The sequence below is a fragment of the Rhincodon typus genome, chromosome 1 (genome assembly GCF_021869965.1).
Source record: "Rhincodon typus isolate 14 chromosome 1, sRhiTyp1.1, whole genome shotgun sequence".
NCBI classification, from domain to species: domain Eukaryota; kingdom Metazoa; phylum Chordata; class Chondrichthyes; order Orectolobiformes; family Rhincodontidae; genus Rhincodon; species Rhincodon typus.
In genome coordinates, this window is record NC_063332.1 from 153,904,819 (window position 1) to 153,931,094 (window position 26,276).

General features: G+C 40.3%; 1 protein-coding gene across 7 annotated transcripts in view; it reads left to right on the forward strand.

Moving 5' to 3' along the window:
* Window positions 1-26,276, forward strand: part of elf2a (E74-like factor 2a (ets domain transcription factor)) — a 124,359-nt gene that overhangs the window by 43,605 nt on the left and 54,478 nt on the right. For 6 of the 7 annotated variants that reach the window (XM_048595456.1, XM_048595434.1, XM_048595462.1 and 3 more), the window contains 2 exons: window positions 9,928-10,308; window positions 16,904-17,069. In XM_048595456.1, coding sequence (XP_048451413.1) covers window positions 10,231-10,308; window positions 16,904-17,069 — 244 coding nt within the window. In that variant the 5' untranslated portion in view covers window positions 9,928-10,230. Of the gene's footprint in view, window positions 1-1,516; window positions 1,535-9,927; window positions 10,309-16,903; window positions 17,070-26,276 lie in introns of those variants that run through there. The other variant, XM_048595451.1, reaches the window with a different exon arrangement.

Consider the following 26,276-nt stretch of genomic DNA (forward strand, 5'->3'; position numbering starts at 1 on the left):
GAAATACTGGGGAGAAGAAGTAGGGGGTGAAATATGGAAAACAACATGTTTGGTTGAGGATCCTGTCTCATAATGTAGGGGATTTTGTCAGTTGAAGAGAAAAGACACTTTAGAAACTCTAGTGGGAAACAAAGTCTCTAACCAAAAACCACAAAAGTGGAAAATCAAGGGAGAAGGGATTGGAGTCTTTGGAGGTAGCTGGTAGGGGGAAATGTGTAATATATAGCTAAGGTTGTGAGTCATGAGGCTTGCATGTCAGAGGAAAGCCTGCCACAAGGGATAGAGATTGCGAAATTGGAGACCACATTGAGGCAAGGAAGGGTTGGTAGACTGCATTACAAAATCACAGAATTGTTACCACACAGAAAGAGTCTCTTCAGCCCATTGTGCCTGCACCACCCCATTGGCACTAGGTAATCTCCTGCTTTTTCCACATAACTGCACATTATTTGTTTTGCCTCAGTTAGAAATTCTTTCAATTGAGGTTGGTTATTTTACAAATTTGATTTAATTACACATGTCTGAGATCTAAACACTTTTTTTATTTGGGGAAACTTTCTGGAAGGCAGTTGAGAATTACAGTAACTTCTGTACCAGCAAGTATCTGAAGCATTTTGTAAACTTTAATCCAAAAGCTGTTTTATGTAACTTTTGCTTATAGTTGGCCTTTCATTTTGTTTCTCTGCCTTTACTCATCCCCTCCCACTTTCCAGCCCAAAATAAGTGAAGACCTAAACATGTTAGAATTGTAAAATCCAGCAATTTCAGCTGATGTGGAATGGTCATACTTCAAACAGTATCTTCCCTGTGTTTTACCTCAACATAGTACATGAAGAGTAAGTGGCATTGCAGTGTTTATTCTTGAATTCTTGCTCATTTGGACAATGTCTAACACAGTGCCCGACATATTTGTTTAATTTTAATTGACGCTTTTAAAATACATTAAGGGAAATGATAAAATCCCAGCATTTGCAGAGCAGGAAGCTTGTTTGTAATTACAATTGTATTTACTGGCACATGGATAGGAAGCTTGGTTCAAATAATAGTGGGAGCCATATTAATAGACATTAGACTGAATCTAAAGTGCAGAAAGTATCCTTTTTTTATAAGTCTTCTGAGCTAGTGGTGTGATTTAAACTGAGTTGCAAGATGGGAGCTAAGGATTTCCCAATAGGGTTGCTTTGCATTTTTCCAGTGTTCAGAGTGAGTCCACAGTTTTTTTTTTGCAAACAGCAATGAAAGAAGCTTGCAGAATGTCAAGGCGGCTGTGTTTTGAGGCTGGTATGCATCCAGTTAAATGCTTGCCTGATGAAAATTGTCTTTTTTTTTCTTTCGTGAGTTGGCTGCAGAACTGGGTTGCGAGTGATGCAGTGATTTTTAATCTTGGGAGTGTTATTCATTCGTAAGGAGACTTGAGTAACTTGAGTCATTTGGGATTCAATCCAACAATTTCCTCATGCTCCGACATGATCATTATATACATTTGATTGAGGTGTTCACTGGGAAAAGGGTGGACAAAGATCAAGAAAGGGAGGTACTCATCACTTTATGATCTGACTGCTTTATATAGAATGATGTTTTTTTTCCACTCTGTAGATTTGCTCATGTTTCTAATCTTATTAAAGGCAGTGGGCGGGAATACTTTATTTTTGTTTTGAGGTATCACCATATACATGCATGAATATTTTCTCTTGGAACTGCGTGGAAAAGATATTAGCCAAATTTATCAGCATGTTAAAAGGGTAATGTAACTGAGGGCTTTAGATGACAACTGAAGCTAGAACGGTGAAGCTCCTGAGATTTGTAAACTCCGTCTGCACAATGATGTGGAGGTGCCGGTGTTAGACTGCGGTGGACAATGTCAGAAATCATACCACACCAGGTTATAGTCCGACAGACTTATTTGACAACACAACCTGAAGGAGTGAGGCTCCGAAAGCTGTGTTTTCAAATAGACCTGTTGGACTATAACCTGGTGTCATCTGCACAATGGGTTGAGGTTACAATGGAGTTTTTGATTGACTTTCTCTGGTCTGGTTAAGATAATTACTCACCTGGAACTTTCGCAGTTGACAAGTTTATTGGCTTCTTTTTGTGTGAAAGAATTTGAAGTCCAAAGTGATGTCTACAGACGAGGTTCTGTATGATTTCATTTTCTGGTTAACCTGTACTGATGATTTGCTGGTGCTTGTGCAGGCAATTCACAGTGGGATGGGGGAGGGTCAGATTTACTGAGGTGTGAAACCAAAGTGTAACAGTATTTATAAACAGTTTTAGTTGAGCTGATGTGGAGGATATTTTCCACATTGTGTTTTTTAAAGTCCTTTGTGACTTGCTGTTTTCAGGTTTTATACAGTGCTTAGTTTTGTCACCCACTGTGCCAGATTTGGGTGCTAGCTGTTTCGGAGAACAATAAATAATAGTCAGACTTCTAAATTTCCTTCCACTTCTGTTTTGTTTCAACTAATGAGTTTTGATGGCATCATGGTGACTGGAGAAGGACTGGGCAGGGAAGGGGAGGTAATATTGGACACAGAATTGCCCCTGTCTCCCTTCTACTGCCCATAGTCTGGTAGGAGTTGATGGATCTCTGCACTCTGGCCAATTCTGGCCTCCCTAATGCATCCGCAGTTATTAATTTCCGCACCAATGGTGGCTGTGTCTTCAACTATATAGGCCCTAAGCTTTTGAATTCCTAAACATCATTTCCAGTCGTTCCTTTTTCTAGAAGGTCCTTTTTACAACAAAACAAGTTTTTTATTTAATATGTCCTTGTGTGATTTGGTTTTGTTTGAGTTTATCTTAATGACACTCCTGTGAAACAATGAGGTGCTTTGCTATGAAAAATTGCAATTACAGAAGTGCAATTTATTTAATTGTTACCCTCTCCTTACCTCCAAAACCACCAAAGCGGGCAAAGATTGAGGCTTGTGTGGCACAAGCAATAAAGAATCAATAGCCCCTCCCACTCAGTGAAAGATGGGTTCTATATAAATGTTAGTCTTTTATGACCTTGTGACATCTGAAGCACGTCACAGACAGTTAAGTGCTTCTTTTCTGTAGTGTAATGAACTTCTGCAGAAAACAACCCTGTCATAAGTACGTTTGTGATCTGCTGTGGTTCCATAGCTGGCAGCTGGATATCTTTTTGTGGTTGAAGTGTTCTCAAACATTTGCAGATTTTTTTTTTCTTATCACTGCTTTGACTGCTGTGGTGTAATGATATTAAATGATACATAATATTGACACTAAGAACATGGATCAGTGATTTTGCAGTGGAGTTGAGCAATTTGTGTTTTAAGCAGTATTGTTTTTCCTTTTCATAGTGAAATAACTGAATTGGATCACTTTTTTGTAATTTTTCTGTTTGGCAAATAGTTTGTGATTTTCAGTTTGTTGATTTTCACTGTCAGTAACTTTTCTGTACAGTACCTGTGCTTGAACAGATAATGAAGGCTCCATTCATCGATTTTTGAGTTTCAGAAGGAATGGTGTTGACTATCTATCTCAAGGTTGGCTGGATTTGACTAAAGCAATGTTAACTTGAAAGAAACAATTTTAAAATTGTAACATGGCCATTGTTGAGTGGGATGGCATTTCCGTTACAACAGTTATCGTCTGTTCAGACTGATCTACAAATTGTTTCTCCAAAGCAAAAACCACAATCTCCATGAAGTCATCTTCAGTGACTCATTTTTACCATGATAGAAAGTGAGTCACATAACTCGAGATGGAAGTTAGAACTGCTTGATTTTATGCCTGATAAGGAATGTTCTTTGAAATTACATTGAGACACCTCAGAGTGGGGCATGATGCATGGTGAAACATTTATTTCAATTGGACTTTGTGTAGTTATCAATTTGAAATATTTTTCCCTCAGGCTAGAATTCTTCTCATGGAATGTGTGTTATAAATATCAAGGGCATTACAATTATTATGAGGCACTTAAGAGTGTAATAGGCCGCATGGAGGCTAGTTGAATTTTATTGCACTTGTAAATTACAAAGCTTGAAAATTACTTTTACAGATTTTATGAATCAAATATATATTTTAGGAGGGGGGAAAATAGTATATTTACCAACACTGGATAAGGCTCTTTTTGATGTGTTATTGTCCTTTGGTGAATGGGCTGACCCAAGACTAGCGTGAACCTTCCTGGTTTGTGTGGAGTTTGCATGTTCTCCCTGTGTCTGCGTGGGTTTCCTCCGGGTGCTCCGGCTTCCTCCCACAGTCCAAAGATGTGCAGGTTAGATGGATTGGCCATGCTAAGTTGCCCGTAGTGTCCGGGGATGTGCAGACTAGGTGGGTTAGCCATGGGAAATGCAGAGTCACGAGGATAGGGTAGTGGGGTGGGTCTGGGTGGGATGCGCTTCAGAGGGTCGGTGTGGACTGCATGGGCCGAATGGCCTGCTTCCACACTGTAGGGTATCTATGGCGCTGATGCTATTGTAGTCGCAATGCAGCCTCATGTTAGAGTCTGGGAACTAAATGACTAGAGGCACTAAAGTAAGTGCAGTTGCGAGATTGCTTTGAACTGAAGCATGTGGATTGCCATGGGGTTCCAATCTCACTTCTAATATCTGACGTTTATAATTCTGTCTGGGAGGTTGGTGTGACCTGACCCCTGGCAGGAGTTAACTAGTTTTGATGAAGGAGAATAACATGAGAGAGAGACTTGGCTTGTGCTGCCAAATTGTTTCTGCTTTCCTAAAAGCCTACCTATCTCCTGTGGCTTGGTGTCAGATTTGGTCCAGTATAACTTCTGTCAAGAGCCTTGGGACATGTTAATGCATGAGGCCATTATATATAAATGTGTTGTTCTTGACACAGCTCCAATGGTGAAATTCAACAGATAGACTACACTTTTCTCTTGGATAGAGAAGGCTGGTGGGTGGGGAGAATTGCTGATCAAACCAGCAGTAGGTGCAAATACTCAGATGAATCTATGAATCTTGTCCAGTCATTTGTCCTTTTGGATGAGATAAACGAAGGCCCTCTGTTAAACTGTTGCTGGAACCTATTGACTGAAGTTCTCTGACTCGCTAGGTAATGTCTGCCGTGCGAAATACACTCCAATAATGAGCCACTTGATCATTTACTTTGCTGTTTCAGTCATTCGTGGCACAGACTAACTGATATGTTTTGTCGTTATATAAGAGCTTGGAAATTTCTTACGGCTGAGACAAGGCGCTGTATAAATGGAAGTTAAGCTTTGCGATAGGTTTTTGTCAGTAGTAGATATCACTCAAATAATGTACGTACTTCCAACCGGAGCACATGGGGCAGAAAATCAACAGCATAGTTCTTTTTTCTGTTCCAGTTGTTTCATATTTACAGCACTGTGCTGGTTTTCCATCTAATCCTATCAACAAATCCTTCTAGATTCCCTCTTGTGTTGGTCTAGCTCTCCCCTATATGCATCTCTTGCATTTACTTCAGCTGCTCCATGTGGTAGAGAGTTGCTGCAATTAAAACTTGGGCGTTTGACCAGATGGTTTTTAAACAAGAAACCTTTTCTTTCCCCTTGGCTGTGTTTGAATAATACCGTTTGAAAGATAACATCTGCCCAGCAATGTAACTCCCTTGTTTAGTTTGGTGGGATTGCGTGATTTGCAGATAGGGTGAGTTGAGTGTGGGGTTCTTGTTAACCTGTATTTCTGCCTCTCTGGTTTATACTAAACATGTTGATCGTTTTCTTTTTCAAAGTGAGTTGCACTTTCTTGGGCCTGTTCTCAGTCTGAATTGATCTGTACAGTCACCTCAATCATAGAGTGGCTGTAAAAGTGAAGTCACCAAGGTCCCAGAGGGTTGCACTGTCATTGGAGAGGGAGAGGGAGAGGGGGAGGGGGCTGGTGGTGGTTTAAATTCAGGGTCACCATGTCCCAAGCAAGGGGAGAGGTTGAGAACTGGGGAACTTCATGATAACCTAGTACAGGAATCAAACCCATGCTGTTGGCATTAGTGTGCATTGCAGAGCATCCATCCAGCTAATTGACACCCATCCAGATCATTCCAGATCCTAGTAAATAAAAACATTTATCCTCTTGTCATGATTGGGGCAGCACTGTGACTCGGTGGTTAGCCCTGCTCCCTCACAACACCAGGGACCTGGTTCGATTCCAACCTCGGGCAACTGTCAGTGTGGAGTTTGCACGTTCTCCCCATGTCTGCGTGCGTTTCCTCCCACAGTCCAAAAATGTGCAGGTTATGCGGATTGGCCATGCTAAATTGCCCGTAGTGTTCAGGAATGTGTAAGTTAGGTGGATTAGCCACAGGAAATGTGGGGTTACAGGGACAGGGGAGGTGGGTGAGTCTGGGTGGGATGCTGTTTGGAGAGTCAGTGTGGTTGGTTGCACCGAATGGCCTGTTTCTACATTCCGGAGATTCTTTGATTGCTTCTTTTCCCATTCACCTTTTTTAAAATGTAGCAAGTGACTGCGTTTGACCTGCGAGTTGTAGTTGCTGTGTCTTCTAAAGTCTTTGCTGCGTTATACAGTTTGCTGTGACTGGGTCGTGAGTGTTCTCCTTCACATGACTGAATCGTATAATCTTGTGGCCAGAAGTCTTTTAAGGAAGATGAGTGTGGATTAGGATGCCATTTTGCTGAATAATGGCTACTGGCTAGCTTGAGTACTGCTGATATTGTGTTCGAGAAAAGAGGTTGGCTCTGACCCCCTCCTAAAGTCAGAGGCAGAACATCCTTCAGACAGCTTGCTCTGACTGGAAACCAGGAGCAGGAGTGAGCACAACAAATTATTATATCAAATTGAAAGCCTTCGATGACTAGAGTTGGTGTTCATCCCTCAGTGAGCGATTGCTACTTGGCATTAAGAACATTAGTGACAGTGGGACAAAGAACGTATGTGATGCTCAAGGTAGATTCCATGGGGGGACTTTGAATGGTGTGGATCTGGTGTAGATTACATAGATAGACAGGGGTGAGGCCAGGAAGGGATTTAAAAATAATTTTAAGTTGGACATGATGGGAGACTGTTTGGGTCAGCAAGGACATAGCTGATGGGTGAATGCATATTTAGTGTAGGGTACTGTAAGATAGGATCTGAGCAGTAGAGTTTTCGATGAATTGAAGTTTATCATCAAAGGCGAAGAATGGGAGACTGGATGAATCAGCATTTGAACAGCCAAGTCTGGAGTTTCCCAAAGCATGGATAAATATTTGAGAGATGATCTAGGGTGGAGCCAGGTAATTTTGTAGGGGTGAATGTTTTCTGATGGAGAGGATGTGGGTTCAGAAACTCAGCGAAGGTTTGGATAGGATGCTGTGATTGTGACCTGCCAGGTTCCCACTGAGACAGCGGGCAGGAAATTTGGAATTAGTGTTGAGATTCTGAGCTTATGGCAGGATAGGCAAGGGTTTCTGCATCACCACCTCGGAGAATGCTGGAGGAGCCTGCCCATAATTGGCTCTCAGGTGAGCAATTGGACCGGGTTGAGAGATGTGGTGGGGAGGTTGTGTTGTGTGATGCCAGTGGATAGTTAGTAGCTAACCCTATTTCTTCAGATGTTGTTTGCCAAGAGACACTATATGGTTAAGGAGGTAGGGTGGGGAGCAATGACTGATCTGTTAGGGATGACAAAGGATGGTGCAAGGTGGAAAGATGAGTGATTGCTGGATTGCTGAAAGAGAAATGAGAGAAAGACACCAGGGGTAGGCGCTGTTTCCAGGTGAGAAAGTGTTGGTGCAACTGAACGCTCTGTTTTTGGGGTGAAGTCTATTTGTATCTTGCTATTGGACATTGGATTTAGCATGGGGGCAGGGGTGGTGGGGGAAAGTAGAAGGAGATGGTTAGTATTGGAGAAATGCAATGGGTTCTCTGTGCATTCCAGGATAATCCTGGAGATGCAAGCCAACAGAGCTCAAGATTTCGTAGTGTCTGAAGTGATCCAGTCAGATGTATCAATCATTGAGCTAGCAAATCAGACACCCTCCTGACTGCAGTCTTGAATTTGAAGGACTGGACATGGGGCTATGACAAGGGAAGAAATGAGTGGGAGAGAATGAGGGAATTCAAACCACATAGGCGCAGCAAGATTTAAGACACTCCTGTCCTGATTGTACTCCAGTAGGGAACAGACCATATCAAAGAGTGGAACTTTTAAAGTCTGAGGTGATGTTGTGAGATAAGAATGACTTGTACGAGCAGTAGAGTCAGCTTGGAGTATCAAAGACCTAGCCACTCCTACATTTTTACTTTTTTGGATTGTTTGAAAGGATATTGCTTGCAGGTCAACTGTACATATTGTACAATATTTAAAAATCTGAAATTGAGACAGACTGCAAGTGCAGTGATCCAGTGCTATTACAGTAAGGATATGCTATTTTAAAATTTGAACAAGTTTTTATTTTGGGTCTTTTGCCTTTCGCTACACAATTGGCTGAATTGCCTTGGGTTTTTCTGACCCGTCCCCAGAAAGCTTTTAGCTTTTACCACCTGACAGATCAAGGGTATAAACTTGGAGGTGATGCCCAAGTAGGAATGGTGCAAACAAACCAGGCTGGTATTACAGTTTACAGGGCATGTTGTGTTACTGAACTATGACAATGCGTTTTTATCAATCAGATCTTTGCTTTCCCCCTGTTGCTTATACAGTATTTGTAGTACACCATGGAATTTAATGAAGCCAAGGGAACTTTTTTACAATTCACTTGTGGGGGTGTGGGTGTTGCTGGCTGGCCCTTAATTAGCCTTCAGGTGATGGTGAGCTGTCACCTTGAACAACTGCAATCCTTGTCCTGTGCTGGTCTGTCTGCTTCCATATCATTATTTAGACTTCATAGTGATTAACACCGTTGTATGGTTTGCTAGGCCATTGCAGAGAGCAGCTAAGAGTCGACCACATCGCTGTGAGTCTGGAGGCCAGACCAGGTGAGGATGGCAGATTTCCTTCCCTGAAGGACTTTAGTAAACCAGATGAATTTTCCAACAATCAGCAGTGATTTCATGGCCATTGTTAATTCCAGATTTTTTAAATTCAGATTTCGCCATCTGCTGTGGTGGGATTTGAACCCGTATGTCTGGAACATTAGCTGAGTTTCTGGATTAATAGTCTTGTGATAATATCGTTATGCCATCGCCAACTCAAATCCCTAGCCTCCTGGTCTTGATCCAGAAATCCTGTTGAGTCATCCCTGAGATTACAAGTAGCAATACCCAGGAGTACAGAACTAATGGCTATTAAAACAAGATCAAAATACTGTGGTTGCTGAAAACTTGTAATAAAAATTAGTGCTGCAGAAACTCAGCAAGTGTGCCGAAAGATATGAGAGTTCAAGTTTCAAGCCCAAAATTATATTCCGCTCTGAAGAAGAGTCAAATTGGACTTGAAACATTAACATTGTACCTCCCTTCACAGATGCTGCCAGACCTGCTGAGTTTCTCCAGCAATTTGTTTGTGTTACTAATTTATAGTTATTTCCTAAATTTATTTCTGGGGCTGTATTCTTTCTTTACAAGCATGAAGTGTTGTATTGATTCAGCACTAATGAAGGTTAACATTATGTTCAACAGCATTGATGAAATGTAACAACTGTTGGGTTTCTGATCTGAATAAAGCCCTTGCTACATCATTGTAGAGCTTGTTTAGTGTTGTAGTGACATGTGGCCACTCGACTCACTAGTGCCCTCTGTTGTTCTTAAAAATTTTTTTAAAAAGTTCAGATGCCACTATTAATACTGTTTCTCTCAGCTTGGCTACAAAATTCAAAACATTAAACAATACCGATTCATGTAATGAAAAAAATAAAGGGTTAGATATGAAAGTGTCTAGTTGAGAGAGTTCCTTGTCTTATTGCAGTAAGAATATCTAAGTTTAGAATTCTGAAATTAAAAGTTTAAGGTTTTTCTTTGTGTGTGGAGCCTTCAATTGTCAATAAATTAACCTGCTTTTTATTTTGTTCTCTTGTAGGTCCAGGAGCCTTTTTGCAGAGGTTCTGCTTTGCTGAAATGACATTCCTCCTCGAGTCATAAACTGAGAAAGTGGGATCTAGAAAGGAAACGTGCTCCGGGGGGACTTATTTCTATGCTGCACATTTTTTTTTTTTGTGTGTGTGTCTTAGGTTTTGAAGAATACTTCTGTTGAGTGCTGCATGATTCTATATGTGCCGAAAACGCAAAGGCCTTTTTCAGTTTTTGGCAGACACTGAGTGCAGCACATTGCTGTGTGAAGGAGGTTTGTCTGCAGCAACCTTGAGGCCCCAGGGAATGTGCTATGACATCAGCGGTGGTGGAGACTGGAGGCCTGGTGTTTGACTTTGCCAGTAATGGAATGGAGACCCATCAGCAACAGGTTAGCACAGGGGCATTTCCCCCTTTATCTTTGTGACAAACACCATGCTTCTGCTCTGTTTCACTGTTAGGTAAATGCTTTTTCTTGACATTGATCGAGAACTAATGATTGCATTTCTGGAATATTACACGCTGTCAGCTTCTGGAAAATGTTGAGCTCATTGAACCAAGGCTGTTTTCCTTCTTAGCACAATTTGTGCGCTTTTCTAATGTTGTGTGCTTCACTCCGCAGCTATTAACTTTTTAACATATAACCGTATGTTGAGCAGACTGGCCTTATTCACACTACTATTATCCACCAGTAATTTTGTGGGTTTTGAGGCTTAATTTGTCACAAACTAGTTTTTAAAAAAAAAAAATGTGGTGGGTTTTTGCGTTGAATTTTCTTTTTCTTGGCCTAATAGACAAACTATGTGTCTGGTTTTGCAGCAAGTGGCGGAATTTTCTAGTTGTTGGAACTCCGATATTTAAACATCAGTTTGAATTACAGCAGGGACTCGGGCTACTGTGACCAGTCGAAGTCTGGGTGCTGACAATTTTAAGAATACTTCACTTCCAAACTTAGACCCGCAACGGGTCTCATTTGAACTAAAAGGGAGCTTGATTAGGTAATCTAAGTTGCCAAGTCATCTTCAGTAATACCTCTCTAACCAGCAGTATCCACCACTATGTAAGACCATGGCAGCAGATGCATGGGAACATCATCCAAGTTGCACAAATCCTGACTGAATGCATATTGCTGTTCCTTTGTAAATGCTGGATAAAATTCTTGGAATTCCTTGCCTAGCAACACTACAGGAGCACCTTCACCACATGGAGTGCAGCAGTTTACAAAGAAGGCTTAATGCCACCTTCTGCAGCAAAACCAGGGATAGGCAGTAAAAGTCCAAAGATTGAAAACCAAGCCCATATCCCAAGGATGAATAAGAATGTAGAATGGGCTGTAACAAACTGCATCAAACCTGACAATCGGAGTCTCGACTAAATATAGAATAACCAAAAGCAGCTCGCTTGCTTCAAACAATTTGGACTTACCAATTTCAGTTCATAATCAAGACTAGAATCGCAATGAAATACGGGGGAAGATTGATCTTTCAGATGAGACATTGGAACGTAAGAACCAGGAGCAGGAGTAGGCCATCTGGCCCTTCGAGCCTGCTGCGCAATTCAATCAGATCATGGCTGATCTTTTTATGGCCTCAGCTCCACTTATCCATGCTCTCACCATAACCCTTAATTCCTTTACAGTTCAAAAAATTATCTATCTTTGCTTTAAAAACATTAAGTGAGGAAGTTTCAACGACTTGGCAGGGAATTTCACAATTCAGTCCTAAATCTGCTTCCCCCTGATTTTGAGGCTATGCCCTCTTGTTCTAGTTTCACCCGCCAGTGGAAACAACCTCCCTGCTTCTATCTTATCTATTCCCTTCATAATTTTTATATATTTCTAGAAGATCCCACCTCCCCCCACCCCCATCCCCACCATTCTCCTAAATTCCAATGAATATAATCCCAGTCTACTCAGTCTCTCCTCATAAGCCAACCCTGGAATCAACCTAGTGAATCTCCTCTGCACCCCCTTGAGTGCCAGTGCATCTTTTCTCAAGTGAGGAGACCAAAACTGCATGTAGTACTCCAGGTGTGGCCTCACCAGCATCCTATACAGCTGCAACATAACCTCCCTGCTTTTAAACTCAATCCCTCTAGCAATGAAGGGCAGAATTCCATTTGCCTTCTTAATTACCTGTTGCACCTGCAAACCAACTTTCTGCAATTCATGCACAAGGACACCCAGGTTCCTCTGTTCAGCAGCATGCTGCAATTTGTTACTGTTCAAGTAATAGTCCTTTTTACTGTTATTCCTACCAAAATGGATGACATCACATTTATCAACATTGTACTCCATCTGCCAGACTTTTGCTCACTGACTTGAGTTATCTATATCCTTCTGCAAACTTTGAATCCTCTGCACACTTTGCCCTACCATTCATCTTGGTGTCATCCACAAACTTTAACACTAAATGTGGTCCCCAACTCCAAATCATCTATGTAAATCGTAAACAATTGCGGTCACCAACCAGAAAAGTACTCATTTATCCCCACTCTTTTTGCTTCCAGTTAATTAACCAATCCTTTAATACATAGATAATGCATGCTAATACGTTACCCATAATGACATGCACATTAAATCTCTTTTTTGCATCAGTGGAAAATAAAAGGTCTCCTGGTGCTATTCATCTGACCAACATCAGTAGCAAAATGATTTGACTAGTCATTGATTCCTGTGCTGTCTTTGGAACTTTGTGTGCTGACTAGCTGCCCTGTTTGCCTACTGACAGGTCATTCTCTGGCTTTAAGTTTCCCTGTCGTCTACCTGGTGGGGTATCCAGTTGAAACCCACATAAATGTGCATTTCTGCAGTGGTTGCTGGAAAATAATTGAGAGCAAAAGCAACTTTTCCCAATTCCCTGGACACATTCTAACATCCTCACCCTGTCTTCCCACCGAGCTATCAGCTGAAGTCTCATAATTAAATCCAATTAATGGTAGAAATGAAGGGATTCATGGGTGGATTTTAACATGCAGGCCACTGTGTGCAATGCAATACAATGGACAGTAATTCCATTTCCATTCTGTTTAGTGCTGGTCTGAAGGAGATGGCAAACTGATTTATGGACTATATCTAAAATCAACAATAAGTAGCTGAGTCTGTTTCAACTCCTCCCCATTTAGTGTGATTCTCTCTCTGCACGAGTAATACTTCAAAGATAGTTGTTAATTTATTTGTTTATTAATTGTTTTAATTGCCTGTGGTGCCTGAAGAGGTGATCCAATAGTAAATGGCAAAATACCAAATTCATTCGAATTTCTTTGGGTGCGCTTTATAACATATGCAAATTGTCATTTAGAATTTTTCACATGGATGTGGTCTGGAGAATATTTTAGTGTTAATAATGTGACAGTACATTATTAGTGAGGAAGAATTGCTCCTTTAAACATGCATTCTCAAATTCCAGCCTAATCAGGTTCAAGTATCATGTACTGTAAAGTGCTTGTAATTTATCCTCCTACATTTTAATCTGTGGTGTGTCATTCAAATCTATATTAGTGCTCTGAGCTCATGTTACTCATTATTGGTCACTGGAAGTGATTTTCTTTATCATTGTGCATTGGTGAAAAACAAATATACATATCATCTGTAGACTGGTATCATCATGGTAGACAGACTAACACACCTTTGAGAGATTTCCTCCTTCAGTTTATGTAATGCTGTGGAACCATGCCACTCCTTTCCTACCAAAATGAAGAGCATGTGAAGGGTTTGACGTTCTAGAATTGGTTCTACGTTAAAGTGGCCAAACTTTTTCAAAAACAGCAGTTTCAATATTAGACTTGGTACCTTGAAACTTTGTCAATGAAAAGGGTCGGATGGCAATTGCAGACTTAGTGGACAGAATAATTAGGACTTTTTTTATATATATCCAGGTAGCTATCTTTTTTTGTTTAACCTGCTCTTGTTTTTATTTTCTACATGGGTGTGATGAGGGAGTTGGTTGAGAGCTTCCTTTCAATGTCTCAGTCCCCTTTTGACATGACATTGCTGGATACAGTGTCAGTACAGACTATGACCTTGGACCAATAATTTCTTAGCCTAAACATCATAAATTTTCCTTAGATCTGTTAAATCACTTCTCTTTTCCAGCCATTCAGCACATGGCAAAAACTCAGAATAGAAAACCAACTGCATCCTGTTTTGCGTGGTTTCAGGAAGGGGGCTCTGCAGATTTCTGACCGATTTTGACAAATGTCTTCCTATGTCCTCGGAGTCCCCATTCACTTCGAAAAGACTCCTGTCAGACTGTTCACCTGGCACTCTGTTGTACACGGACTTGGAGCCACAGTTGTTGAACGCACGTAATTTTCAAACACAACTGTGGCTTTTCCTGTTCTAATGTCCCATTTAAGCAAAGTCTCATTATAGTGTAAAAGAGATTGGCACTCTCTTCAGATACCAAAGTTGAAGCAGAAATGAACTTAGATGAGAACGTGAATGATATGCCGTACCATATACTTGTTACAGAACCTTTTGATTGTCAGGTTACAAAATTATTTCCGAGTTTTGCAGGAAATAGCCACAGTTGGTTCAGATGAATCAAGTTTGTGTGTGTGCGTGTGCGCGTGTATATGTGTATAACTAATTAAACTTACCACGATATATTGAAAGGATGTTAAGCCCTTCCTGTGGTGCTGTGAATGCAAACTGAGAGTCCCAAGCATGTTGGCAGAACCCAAAATAAAATAAATACCAGGTGATTTTTTTTAGAATTTCATCTGCAAAAAAAGTTACAATGTTTCTTATCCTTTTGGCGCAGTCTTAGCTTTCTGTTTTATTTCCGAACAAATGGAATTTTACTTTGTTTTGCTTTCTAATGAATTGATATTTATGTGAAATATGATACTTGTTTTTACTGGCAGTATATTTTGCTGTGTCAGAACACACTGTACATGCAAAAACAGGTGGATACCCTCCGTCACTGCTGATTAAACCAGGGCTATGAATGTTTAGTACCTGTGCACTTAGTTTTGTGGCTTTTTCATATCCCACATCACTAAGTATGTAGTACAGCCATGAAGAATGAACTTTTGAAATGTCATACATTGCACAGATGCATTAGTTTTTCTGTGAGCTGCTGGTTGCCTTCAAATAGAATACATGGTCTTGCTTGCTGAAATCTAAATTTAATTTTCAACACTATATATTCGGGTCTGTTGTGATCGCCATCACACTAGTGGGCAAGCAGGCTTTGTGTACGGTTTTTTCACACAATGAATATTTATTATAAGTGCTGAGAGCCTTCCATTGTCCTGGACTGCAAATTATTTCTACTAATTTGTGACTGTGTCAGTGTTCATGTCCTATAAATAAATAAAGTATAAATAGTTCCCTTGTTGGCTCAGTTGGGGCTCCCACTGCTTGGTGCTGTACTGAGCCATTTGGATGATCAGGTCTGAAGCAGGGCACCAGTTGTGTGCATCGATTGCTAAGCTGCTTTTCAGAGCTATTCTTGCATGAAGGACAAGAATCCAGGCATGGTTTCACTTTTTTTTTTTTTTTTTTTTTTCTTTACATTCAATAGCACAGTTCTGCAAGCGAACTGGTTATTTGTAGAAATGTCTTGAGCATTTGAATGCTTTTATTTACTCCCTGGGCCAGTGATCAGCAGTAGTCAAGAGTTCAGGCAGGTGACTGTGGCAGGCTTCTGCAAATCTTTCGAGGAGTGCGTCAAGCTGGGAAGTATATGGTTGCTCTTTATAGCACGCTGTGACATGTTCACATTTTGGTAATTGGGGATTAGTCCAGCAGGGAGATCGAGGTCTGTTCCATACTACAGCGGTGGGATACATTGGAGGTGTACATCAGAGCCTTTAGTTTAATTGTGCGTTGATTTGAAAGTATGCTTTGAGATACACTGCCATACTACCATATATTTGTTACGGAACCTTTTGATTGTCAGGTTACAAAAATCATATCTGAATTTTGTGGGAAACAGCTTCACTTAATTCAAACCAACATGAGGTTTTGTTAGTAAAACCAATCAAAAATTGACATGCAAGTTTGTCGGAAGTCCAGTGCTTTTGCTCTTGCAACGTGCCCCCAGTCATTCATGGTCAGGGTGTGTGACCCTTTATTTTTGTCTTGGGAACTCATTTTCTTCCCTTCTGAAATGCTGATGCTTTTTGAGGTGCCATTCAGTGAGTGCCAGCAGCGCCCTGGTCTTTCCAGTGATTCAGCTTGAGAGTACTGAGTTGCCTCGTTTAATTATGTCCTCACTGGATATCCATCACAAACCTGGACTTTCAGTACACAGTACTAAATGGTAAGTGGGATCGGGAACTCTGGATTCATTTGCATCCCTTCCATCTTCAGCCCAGGCATGCAGTAAATGCACAAAAAGCGTTTTGGGAATAGAATTGCAGGCTATCTCTCTAATGCTCACACACATGCTCTCTCTATCTATCTCTCAAGGTTGTGCTTTCCCTCACTTGCGCTCGTTCTAGTGCACGAGCATGCTCACTCTGTCTTGCGCTTGCGTTTGCGTTTGCGTTCTCCTCAGCCCCTCCTGAGCCCACGTCACACCTTTGCATCAGTATTTCAACCTGTTCTTCATATAACTGGAACAGTTTCACAAGCTGTTGGCTACATTTGACCAACTTGACATTCACGCCACCTTGACACTGTTGCATCATATTTCATATCTGTCTGAAGTAGATCTCCTTTCCAATTATTTTTGTCTTTTCCCCACCTGCTGTCTGATTTAAAGTCAATGCTGCTCAAACAGGAATCTTGAGCAAAGGGAAGAAAACAATCGAGTCTGCAGTTTATTCATGGTTGTCACTCGTGATATTAGGATCAGTGCACTGAGATAGTGAATTAGGTGCTTAATTAATGGCAGAGCGTAGGGAGAACGACTTGGTGCTGAATACAAACAGTTCAAGATCAGCCCAGAATATTGTGCTTAAATTAAACTGAACAAGCTATTTGCAATTATGCATTTTTACAATTCTTCGTATTTTTGTGCTACTTTGCTCTGTAGGAGGCAGAAAAGGGTCCAGGCTACCCTGCAGTGATCGTGGAGCCAGTTCCAAGTGCCAGGCTTGACCAGGGCTATGCAGCACAAATATTGGTCTATAATGATGAAACTTATTTGATGCAAGATGTAGCAGAAGAACAGGAAATTGAAACAGATTCATCAGAAACCGGTAAGAGCTACACTAATTACTTTAAAAGTGATTTGTAATTGATTCTGAAATCCTGTAGATTAAAGCACACTAAAACACAAGTACAATGCCAGAGTGGAGATGGAAGCCAAGTAAGTTAGTGGATGTTCTAATAAATAAAAGTTCAATTTTAATGACAGGTGCTGAAACTACTTCGAGTTAGTAAAATGTTGCATCGGTGTCGAACACAACCTAACTGAGAGAATGTATTTTTAAAAAAAAGTTATTGATCTGTATGACCTGAAATTATTTTGTCTATTTCTGTGATGTGTTTGGTTTCACGTTTGAGGGAGAGACAAGGTACGTGTGGCCTCTCAGCCTGAAAGGAGGTAAGTGAATGAGTAGATCAGTTTGAGACCCCCACCGACCCCACCCACCGGTAGGAAAACACCGGACTTGCTATGTATTTTCACAGAACAAAGGTGAGCTCCATGCAAGTACTAAGCAGTTAGCGTTCATCTTATGAGTAAGTAATCTGCCACCTTCTGGAACATCAATATACTGTTCTCCTCTTTACCCTGCTTTCTGAAACATACAACTGTGGTTGACTATTTTGGTTTGGAAACCATAAAAGTGGTCACTTTTAGCAACTGAACTGATGTTTTACAGCATTTATAGCATGTTAAAGGATGAATCGCTGGAACAGCATTGCACCCACTTTGGATTGTTTTACTCCCTGAAGACATTAAACATTAAACTCATTCAAGAACATTGTTCATAAGACTCCTACTGCTCACACCACCATGTATTCCACTTGTGTGAATTAGTTACAAAGGGCTAAGACAGCTGACTTAAATCTACCATTTTCCAATAAACATGACCTGCAAGTTGCTCTGATTTTAGTTTCACGATCAATTGGATCCATTAAAAAAACTTCGTTTGGAAATTGTTCTCTGCAAAAAAATTGTATCAAGGTTATGCTGGTGTATCTATAACCTTAGTCTGCACACAACATTGCCAATGACAGAATGAAAAAGCAAAGTGTTTTCACACTCTCGTTTTGTTTTTGGGCAACCTGTGAATTTTCATTCATTGACAATGTGTCTACAGCAGGCATTGTCTGCTTTTGTTTTATTTCTGTGCATATTGCTTATTATGAATGCTAAGTATATTAAGCAAAAGCACTGCATGTCTTGAAACCAGTTACAATCCCACGTGAAAGCGTGCTGAGCAGGTCTGCAGCATCAATGGAGAGAGAACTAGAGTTAATATTTTAAATTACATCTTTAGACTTGTTCTACTTAAAATATTAACGTATTTTCTCTCACCAAATGTTGCAGATCTGCTGAATAATTTCAGCATTCTGGTTTATTTCAAATTCGCAGCAACTGCTGCATTTTGCTTTCACAATACTACTTTGCCTTGGTTTGACAAATTTTAAATGCTTTTTGTTGGCCATTTGGTGATATATAAAGTTTAGCACAATATGTTTCTTGGTAGTGTGGAGAATTCTGTTTTAGCTTTAAGGGTTGTTAGCTTATCACTTGTGTCAATACCAGATTAAATGTTTATGGGAAATAAACACACGTAACAGGACTTGATAACATTGATTCATAAATTCAGCCACTACAGAACCTGGGTCCTCCATTAACACTGCTTCAACGATTCACTGTTTTAATCTGCTGATTTCTCAGGCGAGTTGCCAAACACAAATGTTCCAAGTTAGTCAAACAATCAAAATTTGGCAAAGTTAAATTTTTAATTTGGGTACTGTTCAAGCATTATGAGTAAGCTGCTTCCAAATTTGCATAAGCCGAACCATACTAATTTTTTTTTTTTGAACAAAATTTACGAGGCCTTCCCTGCCTCTTCATAAAACAGTGCCATTACTGAGAAACAAGTTAAATTAGTTTTCATCGGTCTCTTTTCCCAAGCCCTCATTCTTTGACCTGTTCAGCTGAAATTCAGGTTTTATTGTGAGAGAAATTGTGTAGAGTTTGGCTTTCAACAGAGGTCACCATTAACTGTTCAATCTCGTATCCAGTCTCTTTCTGATCACAGCTTTACCAACTACAAGCTGCTATAACTTGTTCAAAAAGCAAATGAAATAGTTGTAACAGTAAATCTTTGGCAAAATTATCCATTCTGACAGATTGCCAGTATCACCCATAAAGTACAATTTATTGATAAAGGTATTGATTGGACTTTATTCTGTGAACCTTTTTGTTGGTGATATATAAAGTTGAGTAGTGAGGTAATGGTTAAAGCTACTTTTGAAGGTGACTTCTGATCACCATATAAATACATTTCAAAACACTGAAGTTCATAAAATGCTTCACGTGAGTCACCCTGCAAAAAACAAAAAAAAAAGGATGATGGACTCAATGGGAATCGAGATGGTCAATATCTGGACAAAACCATTTTAGGCAGCGAGGAGAATTGAACATTAAAGTAGAAGATAAACTCAGGCAGGAGCACAGAAGGGTTTGGACACAGCATGTGGTGGCAGAACAACAGTAGATGAAATTTAATGCAGACAAATGTAAATACTGAGTGTACACTAGAGCTGTAATTGCCACACAAATGTTATTGAAGGATCTCTGGTTAAAGATCTCACAGGCTATAGAACCTTGAAAGACTTTGTCCAGCATGTCAAACCAATGCAAAGTGACAACCAGCAAGCAAATAAAATGTTTAACGACAGAGTCCACACACAAATCAGAGGGATCTTGTTTACACTGTACAAAGCTGGTCACTCTGCACCTTGAGCACTGTTTTCAGTTTGGGTAACTAAGACAGAAGGGAGATGTTCAGGCGCTAGAGGCTTTGCAAAGACCACAGAAAATTTAGTTTGGAAAGGAGAAGTCCGAGAGGTGATAGTTAAGATATCTACAGGAATGGAAAATCAGCAATACTAGGTTAATTGAAAAAAGAACATAAGGGTTTAAAAGGGCAATTGAGTTAAAGGAATCTAGAATGGATCGTAATTGGGAGGAGAGAAGGAAGAATATGTAGGGAGCTTAAAATCAACAAGGAACAGTTGAGAGTGATTGGACCAAAAAGGAAGCCATGTGAGAAAGACAGATTCAAAGGGACTGTCTGAGCCGAGCTACTATTATGAAGTAGCACCTGTTATAAATTGGGTAACTGAAAGAAACACTGAACCTTGACTTGAATATGTACTGCTCTTTATTTTTGTTGTTACTGAACGGAATCTTTGAATTTATTACCATTGCCACAGAGACTGCAGTAGTTCAAAGATGAGGCCAGTCACTTCAGGACAGATAGGGATTAAAGTGAGCAGGTAGAGATTCCTTCATCCTCAAATTATAAACGTTCAAACATATGTGCAGGGAGCAGGAGTAAGTCTCTTGGCCAATCAAGTTTGCTCTGTTATTTTAATAAGGTTATGGCTGATCTGACTAACCTCAAATATATATCCCTGAATGCTCTTGATAACATTTCGTCCCTTGCTTTATTAAGAAGCAGTCCACCTCTGTCATAAAAATTTTTAAAGATTTTGCCTCCGCCACCTTTTTGGGAGGAGACAATTAAAGACTTGCAGCCCTCGGAGAAAAGAAAATTGCCTCATCTTTGTTTCAAGTGACCCCCTAATTCTTAATTCCACTGTAAGAGGTAATGTTCTCTTTGTCTGCTGTGTCAAAACACCACAGAATAATGCTTGTTCAAATCAAGCCTCCTCTTAATCTGCAAACCTTCAGCCTACGCAAACCTTCAGCCTACACAAGCCTAGCCTGTCTCACCTTTCTGTTTAAGACTACCCTCTTGGTTCTCTGTGTTAACATATAAATTTACATCCTTTAAAAAAAACGTAAGCATTACAGTGCATAGCAAGCTAACTATGGTTTTACTAGTGCTTTGTGTAACTGAAACACAACCTTCTACTTTCATGCTCAATTCTCCTCGCACTAAATGATAACATTAACTTTCCTAATTATTTGCTGTACCTGCATATTAACCTTTGCTGATTCATGCATTAGGACACCCAGATCCCTTTGCATCTCAGAGCTCTACGATCTCTCATATTTTAGATAATATGCTTTTTTGTTTTAACTCTTCCTACCAAAATAGCCATTTCCTATATTTCCACATTAAGCTCCATTTGCCAGATCTTTACACACTCACTTAACCTATCTACATCTTTTTGTCGCCACTTTGTGTCCTCTTTGCAACTTACTTTCTGATCTAATTTTGTGCAATAGATTTGGCAACCGTATAGTCTGTTCCCTTCTCCAAGTCGTTTATGTAAATTGTAAATAGTTGAGGTCCCAGCACTGATCCATGTGGCACACCACTTGTTACATCTTGCCAACAAAAAAAAGGACCCATTTATCTCCAGTCTTTGCTTCCTGTTAGTCAGCCAATCTTCTATTAATGTGAATGTGCCATTCCCCTGTTCAGTGAGCTTTTTATATTCTGTAATAAACTTTGATGTGGTACAATATCAAAGTGTTTTGGAAATCTAAATACAGTACATCTCTGGTTCTCTTTTATCTAAACTACATGTTACTCCTTCAAATAACTCCAACAGAATGTTTTAAATATGATGCCCCTTTTCCATTAAACCATTGTGACTCTGTCTGATAACTGTGAACATACTGAAGTGCCTTGCTAAACTCCTTGGCTAATAACTGGAATGAAGTCCGTCGAGACCCAGGCAAATGTCAGTATGTGGTTCCAACACTTCACTCAGTACTGCTTTGCTGGTGATTGTGATTAGACTGAGTTTCTCCCTCTCCAACATTTTCTGCTTTATCGCTGCTTCTGCGTTGTACCTCTCATCCTTGAAAGAACTGTAAAATTGGGTCCTGCGGGAGGAAAATTGAAAGAGAAAGATGAATGTGGAATGGAGATAAATACGTTTAAAAGTGTACAGCTGGGGGAGCAATGAGGTCTGTAAAATTCAACAGATGCAGTCAGCAGAGGTATAATTAAAATGTTGTAGCTGTAGAATAAAGTCAGTTTATAATAGTTGGGTGAAGCCATGAGAAAATTCAAGCTAATTTTTATAGATTGAAAGAAGAAAGATGGGGAAACCTCTAACAAAGGTAGATAAAGGTGAAGACATTGAGTGTGAGCAGATAGTAACAAACTCAGTGGGTCAGTCATGCCATGGAAGGAGGCTGGATGACCATTGAGCTGTCTGAATCATCAGGACTTGGGGCTAAGTACTCAACATTTGTGGATACATTGCCAGGAATTAGAGACAAGTGAGGAATATTGACTAAATGGGCCATTGAATGGAGTAGGTTTGAGTAACCCTAAAAAACAAAGCAGCTGGACGTGCACAGTGACACAGGATTACGGTAAGTAACCAGTATTGGGCACTAGTCAATGATGCAGAGATTAATAAAAATTGAGCTTGTAACTTTTAAAGAAATTGTTGTAGTTGTAAAATGTCTGCCCAGGGAAGTGAATAGCCATGTTTGTTGCGGACCTGCACGATGGTAAATTGTTTCTGAGGCTGGCCAAGTGTACGGGTGAAGTTAGTTGGAAGGGGTTCTGATGATGATGGGACAAAGCCAGAGGTGGTGGTTTGTGTAAGCCCGAATGACCGAGCAAGAAATAATGTAGGAAAGCTTTTCATAGTGAGCCTGACGTTGATGAAGGAAGCAATGTATTGTTCTCCAGCACGCTTTAGTTTTGTGTAAGGAGGGAAGTTATTTAAGATAATTTAAGGAGGTAAATGAATGGCTGTCAGCTAATGAATATACAGACAAAAATCAAGGGCTCTGCTGACAGTGTCCCTACCTCCGGACTGGTATGAGTTTAACCTGAAGGTGGTCATACCTCTGGCATGGGCAGAAGTTGAGAAAGAAGGTCCTTCATGGTAACCCAGCTGCTGTGGGGATTGAACCCACGCTGTTGACGTCATTCTGCAAGGCAAAGCAGCTATCCAATGAACTGAGCTAACTGACCCCCAGAGGACCATTGGGCTGCTCTCTCATTAAAGAGAGTGAGAGAGAAAAGCCGGTGGTGGTTTAACCTGATGGCCACCACACTCTGACAGTCGCCACTTGACATTCAAAGACATTACCATCTCTAAATCGCTCAATATCAACATTCTTGGAGTTAGCGTTGACCAGAAATTGAATTGATCTAGTCATATTACTACTGTTTTCAAGATCAGATCGGTGTTTTGGAATTCTGCAGTGAGTAACTTGCCTCATAACTCCCCCAAATCCTCGCCTCCATCTACAAGGCACAAGTCAGGAGTGTGATGGAATGCTCCCCACTTCCCTGGATGAGACCAGCTCCAACAACACCGAAAACCTTCACACAATCCAGGACAAAGCAGTCTGCTTGATTGGCACCCTGTTTACCATCTTCAACATTCACTCCTTTCATCACCAACCTACAATGTCAGCTGTGCACCAAGGCTTCTTCAACAGCACCTTCCAAATCCATGAAGATCGGTAGGACAGGGCAACAGATACATGGGAACACCACCACCTACAAATCCCCTTTTAAGACACATACCATCTTGACTTGGAAATATACCACTGTTCCTTCATTGTCACTGGGTCGAAAATCCTGTAAATTCCTCCTGAACAGCAGTGTTGGTATACCTACCCCTCAAGGACTGCAACACTTCAAGAAGCAGCTCACCTTCACCTTCACCTTCTCAAGGGCATTTTGGGATGGGCAATGAATGCTGGCCCAGCCAATGATACCTACATCCCCTGAATGAATAGAAGGTGTGCGCAAGTGTTAGAAGCAGTGCCATGAAGCTGATCACAACTATCAAAAGTGCAAGGTATGGGAAATGCTTCAAAATCAGTAGGACAAAAAAAGCCTTTGGGTTTGCTTGTTGGTCAGCTTGCAACAGTAGTCTTGACTTTTAAGATCGGATATCATCTTAGTTTGTTGGCATTTACGGTTGCTTTATCATAAGATTCACTTGTTCCTGTGTTCTCTTCATCTTTGATGATCATGTTTTTTGGCTTTGTTTCAGAGTAAAGTTGTTAATTGGTTTAAACTCTATCAGTAGTTGTAAAGTCTGAATTCTCCAGTCATATACTGCAGTTGATGACCTCACTTGACGAGGTGCAGTGTTAGCGCCAAATAATTAATATATTTTGTTTTTTGCTTGGGTGTCATCTGTTCTGGCTGAGAAATACTACTTTTGATCCTCAGTCATGCATGTTTCATGAAGTTCTGCATCCCTTAGCAGAACGTGACATGTTTGATTTAGGCCCAGTATATCGTTCTGAGGTAAACTCCCTGTAACTGCAGAGGGTTACTCTTTGAGACGGCGAGCAAGCAATGTTGGTACTGAAAGCAAGGAGGAGGTTGGGAATGTTCAGACCATAGTATGGTGGTGAATAATAATAGATATGTAATAACTGAGTAATGGGGGAACTAGGGCAATGTCATAATACCACAGCGGAAAAGCAGTTTCCTTAATTGATAGTAAAGGAAGTCTTTGTCAATCTTGCATGTAATACATAATTTACTCTAAACCCCACCAGTGGCTTGCTGCTAGTCATTTTTTTTTTGGATATACAAGTGCTTTCAGATGTGATCTGACCAAAACCACACCAAAGGTGACTAAATAATTTTGTGGGAACAATCTTAATAAAATGGTGGTGCATTTCTTAAATCAACTTGGTGATTTGCAGGTGTTGAGATATTATTTTGTATAGTATTATTTTAATTAATTTACGACTTTAGGACATATCTCAATTTCTTTTTCTAGTTGCACGTGAAGAAAAATACTCCTGTATTGTAAAAAGTAAATGTACAGATGGGTCAGTATGCTCTTGCTAATAAATCTGAGAGTAATGTATTACTGAATGAGATGTTTTTATATAGAATGTTGTCACTGAAAGCTGACTTTGATAAAGTTCTGATTTGAGTTTGAAAGCAAAATCATTGAAAACATGACAAACATGGTATTTTGCTACATAGTATGTTTAAGTGTCTGCATGCATTTTCACAAGCCCTTGAGTTCAAAATAGTTGAAAATTTGAGCTCCCCTAGGATTCATGTATATGTTAAATGTTTATATTCTCTAAGATTGTGTTTGTTTCTTTAAGCATCATTGCCTCTGTGTTTGAAATGGTTAATTATGTGCAGCAAAGTAATCACAATGATAGGCTCCATTGAAGTGTAATTGTGCAAAATATACACTTCTAAGAAGAGTGGTTGAAGTGTTGGATGATTTTACTCTGCATTTGACCCTTGTGTAATTACACTGAGGACAAAATGTGTGAAAAATGTTGTTTTAATCATTTCAGCTTTAATCTTGTCTAAATAAGGACTCCAGAACATAGCACCACGATGGACCCCTGTAATTTGTACAGTCATCTGTTATGAGTGGCGTGAGTTTACTTACATTTTGTATGAGAATCTACAACAGAAGGGCTCTGGTAACTTCGTAAATCAAACGACCAACAATTGAGCGATTGGTTAAGCAGAATGTAACTTAATTCACAATGCGGTTTCCTCTTTTCCTGACTCAAATGCACGCAGTATTTTAAAAATAAATTGAGTAGATTTTCTGTGGTCTTACCGTGGCCAGAAGCGCAGTCATGAGTGTGCCTGAATATAGAGTGGGGTGGGTAATGCTGCTTTAGGAGTGATGGCTTGGAAAAAGTGCCCAAAGGTTAGCAAGGCCAATAGCAGATCAAATGCATATTGTGACCTGCGTTAGGTTAGGCAAGGTAGTAGGTAAAAGAAGCAATGCATTTTTGAGTGGAAAGAAAAGTGCTGGGAAGAACTGCATAGCCCCTACCCAGCTAGAGGGCTGCCTTTAATACTTTGTGTTTGCAGATAAAATATATCGGAGGGAATGATCACTCTGGATTCAGTTGCCACTCCTGGACTGAAGCATGTCATCTAGACAGCCAACGATATTTCAGGAAGTCACTGGACAGTCAGGATACAGTCAGTAATTCTGGTAATGAAAATGAGTTTTATACTTAAAATTGCCTTCTAGTTGGGATCCAAGCAATGTGATGGAAACATAGAAGGTGAAAAGCAAACGATAGGCAGGTCAAGAGATAGTAGGAACTGCAGATGCTGGAGAATCCGAGACAATAAGGTGCAGGGCTGGATGAACACAGCAGGCCAAGCAGCATCATAGGAGCAGAGAGGCTGACGTTTCGGGCCTAGACCCTTCATCAGAAAAGGGGGAGGGGAAGGGGGTTTTGAAATAAATAGGGAGAGAGTGGGAGGCGGATAGAGGAGAGGATAGGTGGAGAGGAAACAAACAGGTCGAAGAGG